The sequence below is a fragment of the Gekko japonicus genome, unplaced genomic scaffold (assembly GCF_001447785.1).
Source record: "Gekko japonicus isolate JY-2015 unplaced genomic scaffold, Gekko_japonicus_V1.1 scaffold1880, whole genome shotgun sequence".
NCBI classification, from domain to species: Eukaryota; Metazoa; Chordata; class Lepidosauria; order Squamata; family Gekkonidae; genus Gekko; species Gekko japonicus.
Window position 1 is genome coordinate 50583 of NW_015170943.1, and position 14173 is coordinate 64755.

General features: G+C 44.0%; 1 protein-coding gene across 4 annotated transcripts in view; it reads right to left on the bottom strand.

Annotated features, from left to right (window-relative positions):
- Positions 1–1006: 1006 nt before the first annotated feature.
- The window catches only part of PHRF1 (PHD and ring finger domains 1), a 44811-nt gene continuing 31644 nt past the window's right edge, over positions 1007–14173 (bottom strand). For 2 of the 4 annotated variants that reach the window (XM_015418884.1, XM_015418882.1), the window contains exons 12-17: positions 11890–12044; positions 7733–10480; positions 7131–7282; positions 4388–4651; positions 2788–2916; positions 1007–2599 (exon numbers count right to left, since the gene is read on the bottom strand). In XM_015418884.1, the coding sequence (XP_015274370.1) occupies positions 2462–2599; positions 2788–2916; positions 4388–4651; positions 7131–7282; positions 7733–10480; positions 11890–12044 (3586 nt within the window). In that variant the 3' untranslated portion in view covers positions 1007–2461. The remainder of the gene's footprint in view (positions 2600–2787; positions 2917–4387; positions 4652–7130; positions 7283–7732; positions 10481–11889; positions 12045–14173) is intronic. The other 2 variants (XM_015418883.1, XM_015418885.1) reach the window with 2 other exon arrangements.

Sequence of the window (14173 nt, forward strand, 5' to 3'; positions counted from 1 at the left end):
AGTCAGGTAATTTAAATATTTTCTACTTATAAATCCCTCCCCGCTCCCTCCCACTACATGCTCCAGTGCCAGGATTTATAATAACTTGAGGTAATTTTCTGCAGATATAAATATTTAATTTATAGTTTTTACATACCACTTTACAGTCTCAGTAGTCCTCAAAGCAGTTTGCAGTGATAAAATCTAATGTTAGGTAAGGAATACTGCTCTCATGCTGATGGAGCCTGTTGAAGGATTTTTATTAGGTTGGGGAGCGAATTGTATTGTCATTTGGATGTTTTTAAGCAGGTACTGTAAAGCCACCTTGAGCCACAGGGAAAGGAGGGGTATAAATGTGTTAATAAAATTATTAACTGCACTGAATTGTACAGTAGATCAACTTGACTCTTTTTGTCTCTTGTTTGCAGGTTTAAAATACACCTGTCTGAAATGGACTGGTCCAGACTAGAGATGTAAAATTTCCGGAAATTTTGAAACTTGGACAACGCCCCGTTTCCCCCCCATTTTTCCGCCAGAAAAAAATGGAAATTTCCGGAAAAATTGAAAAAAATGCTACATTAGTACTTCTTTTTTCTTTTCCAGATTGAAAGTCATTCTGTCACTTTAGGAACATAAAATACGACTATGGACATTTTTAGTCGGCATGAAATTATCACAACTAGCATATTAAAAATATAGTGTATCCTAACAATTATTACAAACAGAATACCCACCCACATGCAAAAACAAAACTGAAACCTTTTTCTTTTCTTGTGACAATAGCGCCTCCTAAAGGAAGAAATGCATCTTGTTCTTGCATTGGAGAGTTCAGTTTGTAACCTAGGACTTGCTTGTCCTCAGTGCACAGAAATTAGATCAACCTGATACCATACATATTTTTTAGAAATGATTTGGAAAATATCTGAACGCCTTGTCTTAAAATATTTTATTCATCATGTTAAAATAAAATGTTCCATAATCAATTTTTTTTCTTTTCTTTTTTCAATTTTTCCAATTTTTTGCGGGGAAACGGGGGGGGGATGTCCCCCCCCCGAATTTTTCCAGGCCTTCACATCTCTAGTCCAGACAGCTGGTCTCCAGCTACTCAGCTGGGAAGACAGATGTGCAGAAGCCCAGTATAACAGTAACTGGGGTGGGGGAGTGCAGAAAGCCAGCATGTGGATCTATTAAGATGTCACATAAACAAAGAGGGAATAGAGCTAGGGCCCTGAGGTTTATGGACTGGAAGTCCCCATTCGTCCTCCTCTGCCTGGTTTCACCATCCCATACCACTATCCACCAGCCCAGATTAAACCAAACTTGATGATGCTCTTACATCCTTTTCAACAATCACGTTTAAATCAGAACCCCCAAAGTGGATTTAAGAGCATCTTACATGCATTTAAGATCAATCTAACAAGTGCACATAAAGGAAAGTGTGGGAGGGTCCACACAATCCCATGGCTCATTTCCTGCCCCCCAAGACTCAGTTAAGTGCATGTCTGTCTCATCTAATCTTCGTAAAAATAAATACTTTTCTCCTTTTAGATTATTGCCACAAACTGGAGACAGCAACCCCCCACTCCCCAAACAAACGACACCTCCTGCAGGACTAAAACAATTCAAAATAATTTTATAAATTGTCACATTTCTGCTTTGTACATCCTTCTGTTGCATTCCTCGGGTTTGCCATTGAAAGCTCGCAAAGTATCTGTTCCCCCTCCCCCTCCGTGAAAGGCAATTTTGTTCAAAACACTCAAAACACACTTTCAGCACATTATTCACAGGAAGTGCAACTTAGTCCAGTTCTCCTGCCATGAAATCCCCCAACAATTCAAGCCAGAGTTCCTCATCAAGACAGTTTACAAAAGATAAATAAACGCCACTTGAGGAGCAATACCTTCTGAAGAGAATTTATAAAGGCTAAGTGTGCATCTGCATTTCCCATATGACAGAACACTTCTCATTGAATAAGCTGAAAATACCACAGTTCAAGTATTAAACCAATTTCAGAGAAATTTTTAAAGAATCCATATTTCTCATAGGTAAGAACACAATGGGAACAGTATACATGGCCGAATACTGTATATAAAAAATATCTGCTTTCAACTGTGAGCAGGACAGATGCACAGAAACACCCCCCCCCCCAAAAAAAAATGTGATCAAACTAAACCATGAAAATTGATAGGGCATTCCCTCTACAAATGTACACACTCACACAGAGAGTTTTCTTTGTCCAGAGCTACTCCACAAGTCAAAGGGGGATATGCTGACTTATTTTGGTTCTTGAATTGCAGTGAAATTTAAGAGGAGACTCTAGTCTTCTAGTCCTGCAGGCAAGTCCCACTGCCTCCAGTGCCAGGGGGGTGGGGTGGGGGGGAGCATTCTATAACATGCAGTTGCATATCTCCATCTTCCTGTAGAGGAAGAAAAATTCCTTGGCGAGAAGCATCTCCATTTTGCCACCTGAAGTCTCAGCTTCTCAGTTCGCAATTTCCCGAGGCTCTTCTTCAGCATCAGTCTTCTTGTGTTTCCTTATATGTTTGTACTTCTCGACATAAGCCTTCACAAGATTAGCCACCTTCACAGGGTTGATTTCACCACTTTTGCTATGACAGATCTAACAATAAAAAAAGAAGAAGATCAAGTTTCAGTTTCAAAAACCGTAGCGTTAATCGGCACGGCCTGGCTGCACGAAGGAGCGGGATTCTCTTGCGTGAGCAGCTGAAGCCCAGCTCCCGGTCAAAGCAAGCGCCCCTAGTGGACACAAATACCGCTGCCAGTTCATGCGCTTTCCCCTCCTGTTACCTTTTGCACTGCCTTCCGAAGAATATCTTTATATTCCTCCTTCGTGATCTCTCTCTTCTGGTAGAAGGGCTTAATTGCAAGTTTCACTTCTTCCACAGCCCTCTCTTGCATGTGAAGCTTCTTCATGTACTACAATAACAAAAGCTGTATTAGCCAAACCTGTCTCAAGTCAAAACATCCTATGTATTAAAGCAGAGCATGGCTGCTACTTGCTTGCATGAACTAAATCCCAGAAAGGCAGTTCTGTAGTCATCAGATAAAGAACGGGGTCTTCTTAAGAATCAGTGACTAAGAGATAAGAAAGAAAGGGAAGGAGGAAGTGGACCATTTTCATCATGGAGACACTGTTACTGGATCTTCCCTGGATTGAGACAGATGCTATTATTCATAAAGGATAGGGCCTAGTAAGATATTCAGTAATCGTGACTGAAGTTATTGGAAATACTAAAAGACCAACTCCAGAAGGACATTTCTATACCAGAAGAGGGGTAGCAAGATGAGATACATTATTTGACTCAAGCAAACACATGTTCAAACAAAAGAGGAAGACACACTTTAGAAAGGAGTAGAAAGCTCACAGGAGCAAAAGAGGAAAACATAACATGAATCCAGTACCATAATGCCATCATGAAAATCACTTGTGTGGGCTGGAGAAGGTACAAAACCAGTAGCTAAAATTATCAACAGATGGGACACCTTTTTTTTTTTTTAATGAAGGTAGGCTCAAGAAATTGAAGCATTTCAGTTTAGGAAGATGACAGGTTCGGAAGGACCTGAAACAGGATTACAAAATGTCGCCCAAATGGAATTAATGGGGAGTTATATTCTCTCGACGCACTTGAATATAAGATCATCCACTAAACCTGACTGGCAACAGGTTGAGGATAAACAAAACTGAAACTAATAACTACTTTGATGGCATTCTTTGCCGTGAGCGACTGCAATATGCACTTACAGTCAAAAAAGTATTAGACCACAATCACGGAGACCAAGTCTATCAACTGCCTTTCGCCACATTAGTTAAATGGAACCTTCCATGTCCAGTGGTTATATACCACCGGTGACAAATACCACACCAACAAGGGCCATCATGCCTAGGGCTGCCAAGTGGGGGCGGGTAAACCCCCGCTTTGGAGGCCCGATTTCCGCTGCCGCGGAATCGGGCCCCAGGGAGAACTCCGCCCCCCGAACCGCAGCGTGGCTGCGTCACCAGAGGTGACGCAACCATGTCGATCACGTTGGGGGCGTGGCCCCAATCGTCGGAGGGAAAACTCTATGGTTTTCCCTCCGACGATCGGGGCCACACCCTCAACATGATCGACGTCGCGCGTCACTTCCAGTGACATGCTGGCGGCGTGCGTGCACGACGAGGGACGGCTCCCGGAGCGCGGCAAGGCTCCCCCGCCGGTGAGTAAAATTCACTTGGCAACCCTAATCATACCTGCCCTCTGCTGCATCAGTTGACCGCTCCTGAAGACAGAATTGCTGGACTAAGTGGTCTGATGCAGCAGGCCAATTGTTAGGCCCATATATCCATTTCAAGCTCAGTCTATAAACATTCTACCTTAACTATCCAATCCATTCATTCACATTCACTCACTTCTTCATTTTTTGTTTTCTCCACTGGGGATTTGGGAGCTATGATTTTCTCTTCCTCCGCATTTCCCGTAGAAGCCGCCTGGATTCCTGGCTCCGAGGCTGTGGTCAGATTTCCGGGCTCCGGAGTCAGTCCTTGCCCCGCCACACAGCCAAGCAAAGGAAGGCTCCCCTGCATTATGAACTGAACAGTGGGCTGGCTAACAGGTGCATAAGGTGGCAGACTAGAGGCCAGTGGTGCTGTCAAAGGTAGGTTTTGGTTGTAAACCTGAAAGAAAGGAACAGATTGTCAGAAACCCACACTGCTGGGCACAGGGCCTCAGACATTCCAAGGGCCCTTATACTGCCCCTTCTGTCTAGATTTAGCCCTCTGCAATCTTATCTTGACTTTAGGCCAGAAGTCCTTCGTAAATTCCTCTTAGAAGACGTTCAGAGCAGGCACGTCAATAGCCTCCTGTTGGAAGGACCCTAACCAGAGGTCATTTCGGGGGGGAACGCGGGGGATCGCAGTTCCCCCGGGTGAGGTACGGGGGGCGGGGCACATGACGAAGCCCCGCCCCCTGCTTCCGGCCGCCCCGCTTCCAGCCCTCATTCAGCCAGGAGGAGGCAGGAGAAGAGGGTTTAAGACGGGACCGTTGGGGGCGGGGTGTGTGGCCTTATGACACACTTCCGGTGATGTCAGGGGGTGTGGCCTTATGACACACTTCCGGTGATGTCAGGGGGTGTGGCATATGCTAATGAGTTATGCTAATGAGTTCCCCTAGCTCTTTTTCTACGAAACGACCCCTGACCCTAACCCACCCACACTCCACCTGTGGTACCGCAAGTTATGGGACCAGTTCCTTATGGACTGTGTAACTAACAAAATAAACAATGCCTCACAAAAACCGATTGGCACCACATTTATGACAAAATGGGACCCTATCCTTGAATACTTGACCACTGAGGAATTTATTCCTCCCCTATGGACACAATTTCAAAAATGGCTATAAATTTTATACATTTTATACAGGCTTTTTTCTACTAGATCAAAATATGATTGACCGTATTAACTTATAATTTCATACAAACATACATTGGATGTAATACGTGACCTTGGCATTACCGTTTAATGCCTGCATATTAGATTATTAAATAATCTATGTATCTTGAAGAAATTGTTTAGGAAAAAACTATCGACCTAGATAGACGCTATGTGTTATATGGTACAGTTAAGATGACACAGTATGAAATGTAATCTTTGAATTGCACAGTGATGTCACTACTTTAATCTCGCTAAATTTTACGGTTTCACAGTTTTTCTATTTTCAGAGTTGTTCTGCATTTTGTACTGATATTTTTCTCAATAAAATTAAGTTATATACATATAAAAAAGAAGACGTTCAGAGCTCAGTGACTTACGCTGTGGCAAAGTTTTGTTGCTTAGCTACTAGGAAACGTAAAACTTATTTTAGCTGGGGAAAAATTTATCGTTTTCCATTTTTGACATTATTTTATGTTACTAAATTTATTAACTTTCTCTTGTTTATGTTTTTATACTATTCCCATGTTATTACTGTTTTTAATAACTCCAATTCTATTGAATCTTCCAGGCAGATCTGATTAATTTAATATCTCCCCCCCCTTTCATACTGTTCTAAGAAAATCACCTCTAAGGTGGCCAAATTTTGCCCCTCGGCAAGATCAACAAGGAAGCAGCTGGTTAAGTCTCCTTATGAATTGTCTCTACTGTTGAAATCGGCCTGCCAGGCTGCCCGGGAAATGTCATTGTTTGCAAATGTGCTGAGAACGATGAGTGTCAGTCGTGACTGATCTATGACTGGAAGAAAGAAAGAGAGAAGGAAAGAGAGAAGGAAAGAGAGAGAGAGAAGGAAAGAGAGAAGGAAAGAGAGAGAGAGAGAGAGAGAGAGAGAGAGAGAAAGAGAGAGAGAGAGAGAGAGAGAGAGAAAGAGAGAAAGAGAGAAAGAGAGAAAGAGAGAAAGAGAGAAAGAGAGAAAGAGAGAAAGAGAGAAAGAAAGAAAGAAAGAAAGAAAGAAAGAAAGAAAGAAAGAAAGAAAGAAAGAAAGAAAGAAAGCATTCCAAGGGCCGTGTTTGTTCCCCAGAACTTGCTGCCGGTTCAAAACAGCTCGTCAGCCACTTTTTCACAACTGGCAAAGAAGTACAAGAAAACCAGTCTTTACACAATCCAATAAGCGATGTGTTTTTATAGCTGGTTACTGGAAATTACAAGTCTACTTGCAAAGTAGCGGAAATCTATTTCCATTTTAAAACAGAAGGCATGGGCATACTAGCATCAGGAGATTTACTGAAGGGGATGGGCTGTATGAAATGTACTGCATAGGCAGGGGTCATTTCCCGGGGGAGCGCACAGGAGCGGAGCTCCGGCAGTAAGGAGACCAGGGGGCGGGCGCATGCAACAAGCCCCGCCCCCTGCTCCCAGCAGCCCTCAGTCGGGCCACGAGGAGCAAGAAGCAGCCAGGTAAGTAGCTAGCAATCCAAAAGAGTCCAGTGGAGCCTGAGTGGTGGGTGTTGCCTTCTGACACACTTCCGGTGATGTCAGGGGGTGTGGCATATGCAAATGAGTTATGCTAGTGAGCTCCTGCACCTCCTTTTGTACGAAATGACCCCTGTGCATAGGGAAGGAGGTGGAGCAGCATTCCACAATGAGAGCCAGGTGGGGCACAACGAGGTTACAGATGGAGTGGAATGGCCTTCCGTGATACTTGAGTTCCGGCGTGGCAACCAACCTGAGAGGGATCTATATCAGGAAACATAGGCTCAGGAATCATATAATTGGTTGGAGGAGGCTCAGATAACTGCACCTGATTTAATGTCTGGGTCAAATCCTCGGCTTTCCAGACCCCTTCCTTCATTCTCTGTTGTTTGCAGAATGGCACTCCTAAAAAAAAAATAATCCCCAAGAGAAGAACAGCACTTCAGGATAGCAATAAATCCATCGCAACAAGTCAAGAACTCAAGTGTTAACCCCCTTAATCGTCTTAGCACTGATTGCCTAGGAGGGTTTCTATCCCATTAGTAAAGTGGCTTCTACAATTTTCTTTAAACAGATTGCTTTATTGCCAAGCATTTGTTCAAATACTCAGGTCACTAGAGAAGCTGTATTCCTAACTTAAAGCTCCTTAAAAACAAAACAAAACCCCTTTTAGCAAATTCAATACAGTCTACAGTGAAAGGATTCAATCCCCACATGTATATTAAATACTGCTAATTGTTTTGGGGAGTTTTGAAGAATATCCCACTATTCTCAGTGCTAAGCTATTAATATTATTTTCATTCAAATGGCTTCTACGACGTCTTTTAATGCTTTTAAGAGCTACAATATGCTTACTTGGTGTTTTGTCCACAGTCACCGTATCGCTTTCTTCCTCTTGTAGATTCCATGTAACTCTTTTTACTAACGCTTTAGATTTCAACACGGGACCTTGGGCTGCTGCCTCTAATTCAGGTTTATTTACATCAGCTGCATTCTCATCTAAGACGAGGCCGACACCTTTAGCCTCTGTTGCTGTTTTGATTTCGGCTGAAGACTGGGTTGGTGTCGCCTCTTCACCGTCCTGTGTACGTTCCTCCTCCTTCCAAAGAGAATCTGTTAGAAATGGACACACATCTTCTTTCTCGAGTGCAATGTCCTCCGGCGTCGCATCTTTTTGCCTACTCAGCTCTGGTGAATCACGGCCTGCTGTTGATTCCTTCTTGGAGGAGGAAAGTACGTTGTCTAGCAATGTCTGTGGACCTGTGCATTCCAGCTGAGAAAGAATGGCCTCATCTATAAGCTTCTCACAGACTTGCTCCACTGTAATGGGCTCTTCTAGAGCAGTTTCTATTAGATTATCTTTTACAGCAACCTCTTCTGCAGGCATCACGTCTATGTGAACATTCAAAGGTTCTTGCGTGGTATCTTCTAACTCTTGTGGCAGAGGAGGAGCAGGTTCAAGAGGCCTGCTCAAGCTGTCACCTGAAGATCTCTGGTCCCTCTCTTGAGGAGGTAGCAGCAGCACCTCTTTTGGCTTGTGATTCCTTTCTTTGGACCGTGACCTAGATTGCACCTGTTTCTCTTTAGATTTAGTTCTTTTATGTTCTCTAAATCTTGATGGAGAGGAGGACCTTGATCTCCTTTTTCGTCTCTCCGGAGACCTAGACCGTGATATTTTCCTCTCTTGGGATCTTGAGGACCTCTCTTTCTCATACCGGTCATAGCTTCTCCCTCTTCTGTGCTTCTTCTTTTTAATTCTGTCGGCACTGCTTGAAAGGGAACACTCTCGTTCCCTTGCCCTAGAAGCAGAATGCTTTTTTTTCTTTCGGCCTCCGTAGCATTCAAAGGAAGAGTTGCCTGGACTAGCAGATCGTGATCTAGACCTCTTATGTTCTTTGGGCCATGAGCTCTTCGCTTTTTTGTCTTTCGTTCTATCCTTTGCTTTCTTTTTTTTTGATCGCTCACAACTACTGGAGTGGTCGCTCGATGACTGCCTGACCTTTGATTTAATCCTCTGGCTTCTGCTTTCTTCGCCAGACCGAGAAGTAGATCTTGAGCTTCTCTCCCTTGAATGCGTCCTTGATCTAGATCTTGACTTGGTGGGCTTGTATTCCTTTACAGCTGTCTTTTCCTGTTTAGATTTCTTCTGGCTCAGAGAACTGGAATTTGATGGGGAGCATGATAGTAACAGTTTCTCAGATGGCTCATTTTTAAGTGTATTTTGCGGCTCATTCTCACTTGCAGGACAGCCCACGTCCATTTTCACTCTAGATTTACTCTCATCATCTTCAAAACCTATCCAAGAGCTTTCTTTATGTAAGTGCTTTACATCAGTAACTTCTTGCTTGATGGCAGAGGAAGTACAGGGTGTACTTGATAATTGTTCTTCGTCCATTTTTTCTTCTTCCGTATCAGAGATCTGCTCCACCAGCCTCTCTCTAATCACTACATCATCATTAGACTCTGTGTTACTCGACTGCACATCAGACGATTCTGCCCCTGACCCAAAGATGTTCTCCAGCGTGTAAGGGGTAATACGGCGCACTGTTTGGAATGTCTGGACTTTTGGACTTGTGATGGATATTGTCCTGGTGATATTGGTAAGAGGCAACCTTTCAGGGCTGCTATTTGCAGAACTTGAATCAGACCCCGTTGGATCAAAAGGATCATACATTTCACTTTTGACCGGTTTTGTTTTTTTCAGAGAAAAGAGGGGTGAAGGATTCTCTTTCTGTTGCACTTTATTGTCAACAGGCCGGAAAGTATTGCAGAATCCAGGATTACACAGTCTGCTGGAATGCCCAACATTTCCAGGGATGTTGATTTTAAAGCTCTCAAAGGAAGAACTTCCAACCTTCCCTCTTGATGGAGGAACTGAGGAAGTGCCACGGGCAGCGGCATTTGCAGCAGGAGTACCTCCACTCGCATGCGCTTGCCTCTGGGGGGCACCTGGTGTGCCGCCTTTCATTTTACTACCTCCGACTGGCTGGTTTGTGCTCCCCTTGCCAGTCAACTGTGTTATACAGGCGCTGGGAATGTCACCACTTCGATCCCTGGCAGACTGTGATTCCAAATGCCCGCTATTTGCTTCCTTTTTAATCTTTGGTATCCTGGGAAGTTCAGAGATATCAAGCCTTTTAGGAGCAGGTTTTAGAGGCTGCGTCACGGGTGCCGTTTTTGAGACTGAACGGACGGTATTGTGCAATGACTTGGAAGATGCAGAATATGGGCCCACAGGCAGTTTAGAGCTGCCATTAAATCTGGATACTTCGCCCAGTTTGGGACCACATCTATTCAAATGTGCCAGATTCTGAGCCTGAACAGATCTTGGAGTCATTGAATATTCAAATCGAACAGGTGCTCTTCCAGGTGTAGTCTGCAATGGACTTGCTGCTTTGTTTGCCATGTTTAACGAAGGTGGGGGTGACAAACAAGTATTTGAGGTGGTAGAGCTGGAGTTAGGGTTCAGTCGTGACGAAACCGAAGACTCAGCACCAGGATTACTAACTGCAGTCCCCAAACATGCTGCATCAGGCTGGGTAGTGCCTTCCAAGCTCTCCTCTGCTCTTGAATTACTCACTGAATTGCTATGCATCAATGGGACTGAAAAGAAAGAGAAATATTAAGCTTTCCTATTATTTACAAACACCAAAGTGAAACTAAATTCTATTCGTTTAATGTCAAATTAAAGGTAAAGGTAAAGGTTTCCCTTGCTCGAAAGGGAAAGGGTGTTTAGTCATGCCGGCCACATGACCACGGAAATGTCTTCGGACAGAGCTGGCTCTTCGGCTTTGAAACGGAGATGAGCACCGCAACCCTAGAGTCGGATTCGACTGGCTTTCGAGCAAGGGAACCTTTACCTTTAATCTAATAGCCTCAGCATAGGAGCATAAAAGTCAACAACCAGGACATAAACTGCCAAGTACTAAAATACTTTCATTATGTCAAAAGGTTAACATTTTTTGATATTCAACATTGTTAGGAATGATTTCACGTGAGGCAGAATCGGTCAAGACTGGGAACTATATTTCTGTAAAATCGGAGATTATCTCCTCTTAACGTATTATGTTTGTGACTTTCTGCTATTTTACCCATTATAAATTGGTCTCATATTTTCTCAAACGATAGAGACACTGATGGAACGTTGTTGGAATGCCACTTTGAGGCGATTGCAATCTGTGCTGCCACTAACAGCAAGCAAACAAGGGACCACATGTTCGATTTGTCCAGTGCTGCAAGAAGAAGAAGAAGAAGAAGAAGAAGAAGAAGAAGAAGAAGAGGAAGAAGAGGAGGAAGAGGAGGAAGAGGAGGAGGAGGAGGAGGAAGAAGAAGAAGAAGAGGAAGAGGAAGAGGAGGAGGAGGAGGAAGAAGAGGAAGAAGTGGAGGAGGAGGAGGAGGAGGAGGAGATTGGATTTATACCCCGCCCTTCCCTACCCAAAGGTGTCTCAGAGCGGCTTACAAACTCCTTCCCCTTCCCCTCCCCACAACAGACACCCTGTGAGGTAGGTGGGGCTGAGAGAGCTCTGACAGAAACTGCTCTTTTTCAAGGACAGCTCTTATCAGAACTATGGCTTGCCCAAGGTCATCCAGCCAGGTGCAAGTGGAGGAGTGGGGAATCAAACCCGGGTCTCCCAGATTAGAGTCCGTGCGCTTAACCACTACACCAAACTGGCTCTCTAATAAAAGGACTTCTGGTTCAAAAGGTAAATCAACCACAGTTGTATGCTTTATATAACACTATTTTTTCCCCAGTATCATTGAACATGCCTACAAGACCGCCAACACTGAATAAAGGTGCCTTCAAAACCGCACTCCTTCCAGCATAAACTGCTTACTGATTTATGCATATGATGTAATTTCTTTAGGGTGCAGTACCAGGCATGTCATGATCTTCAAAAACTGGAAACGGTACATTAAAATTTTTAGAACTACTGTTAGGAGAGGAACAAATTTCTTTTGGTCGATTCAACCAATCATGTTTGTAATTTAGGACTGAAGCCAAAAATCCTCACCTGTTTTCTTTGCAGTTAGAGATCCATCTCTGTTAATCACGACATCGGAGCCACTCATCATAAGAAGACTTTGTCCAGACAAAATGCTCCCCAACAGGTCAGGCACAGGTGCTGGCTCAGCTTCAGGCTCAGTTATCAAGGCAGGCCCGCTCCTTCTGGAAGTTATACATGGAATGCCATTTCTAGTTTCAGAATTATGGGCCCATACTAGACTAGGCACATCAGAACAAAGGCGCTTTTAACATGAGAGCTCTATGCAGATATAGGACTGGATACTATCATTACCCTCACAAAGGTTTCCTCCAACAGAGAAAGACTCCCTTCCACAAATAAAGACTTTTCTTCATCAGCTGAAGCCTTTGTCCATTAGAAGTAATTCTCCATTGGAGGAAAACTTAGTGGAATAGAGTCACAGGATTCCGCTTGGCCAAAGAGAGTTATAGAATACAAACCCTAGAGCTACAGCTCTATAAGCATGGAGCAGTTGCATGGTTCAGTATAGGAAATCAAGAGTAACTGCACTCCGGTAGGCTACTGTTTTCAGAAGGAGAGGCTTACATAGAGTACGAATAGAGTACTGAACCAAGTATAGTTATATAGGCAGGAAAATAAATAATTAAGGGCCCCTTCCTAGGCGGAAGGCTTTAAAAGCCTGTTGGAAGGTTTAATTTGTTATTAAAAAAAATACGGGGCACATTATGTAACTACAGGCAAGCGGTAAAAATCTGCCTGTGTACCTTGTTCCTTTGCACAAATGAAAGCAGGCTGCAGAATACAGAGAGAATTTTGGCGGCGTACACACAACACTAGCAGCATCTCATTAATTCAAATGCTAAGACATCTACAACTATGCAATAGCATGCCTATTTATTGTGACCTGGAACTAGAAGGGTAGTACGGACTTTCCGGAAGTCATTTCCAGTATCTTGGCTTTCTCCCTACCTCACTGGGTCCATGTCTACCCTAAGTTTAAGAGCGTAGCCTTAAGACGGCCTGAGGCTATCGGGAAGGCTCCCCGTGCTGCTATCGTTTTACAAAATGCACAAAAGAGAAATGTTCCAAAGGGCCTTTTGAGAAAGGGGTCAGAAGTGTGGTATAACAGATCAGCTCGGGAGGTTGCCTCTAAGGGATAGCACTGTGGTATATTGCAATATTTATTACACATGCACTGCCGTTTAATGTCCATTTAATACCTTCTAATCTTGTGACACTTTCTTCAGTAGGGCCTCCAGTGACTGCTTTTTTATTATTCCTTTGCATTGTCTTCCAGCTCCAGCACGGTTTTGCTGTATTAGATGTGTGCTGTTTGGCTGGATTTGTTTTTCATATTTTGTAATCTGCCTCGAGTCTCAGTGAGCAAGGTAAGCTATAAATGAGATGATTATTATTATTATTATTATTATTATTATTATTATTTCCACCGGCATTCAGCACTTTGTGTTCCCTTTTTTCCAACAGGAGGAATGCTTACTCTGGCTCGCTCATACATATGAATCGTCACAGAACAATTTCTTCTACCTTGTACTTCAATACAATGGTGACAGCCAGGGGTCATTTCCTGCAGGAGCGCACAGGAGCGGAGCTCCGGCAGTAAAGACCCCAGGGAGCGGGCACATGCAACAAGCCCCACCCCCTGCTCCCAGCAGCCCTCAGTCAGAGCAAGAAGCAGCCAGGTAAGTTGCAGAGCCCCCCCCCAGCCCCCCTGGCCCAAAACAGTCCAGTGGCACCTTTAAGACCAGGTTTTATTCAGGTACAAGCTCTCCCTCCTCTGCAAGGACAGATCTGCACGTTCCCCCCCCCCAATAGCTAGCAATCCAAAACAGTCCAGTGGAGCCTGAGCGGTGGGTGTTGCCTTCTGACACACTTCCGGTGATGTCAGGGGGTCTGGCATATGCAAATAAGTTATGCAAATGAGCTCCTGTACCTCTTTTTCTATGAAATGACCCCTGGTGACAGCCATCTGATCTCGTAGATCTGACCCTTTAAGGCTCCTCCTCTCTGTCTTGAAAGGACTTTGCTAAAATCTACTGCTTTTAATTTTTACAAATCTACATAGTACCACCAACACTTACGCAATATTCCTTCTACTCACCCCTGGCTCGCAACTTTCGCAAGAGAAGAGGATGAGGGGTGCACACAGAGTTCCTTGGAGGACAGGTGAGATACGTATTAAACGTTCCTCTCCTGGAAAAATCTCTGAAACCCAATTTTGAACAGGAGGCCGTGTGGTGGAGTGGCTAGAATTGTCAGACTAGAACTGAGGAGACCCGGCTTAAAATCCTCA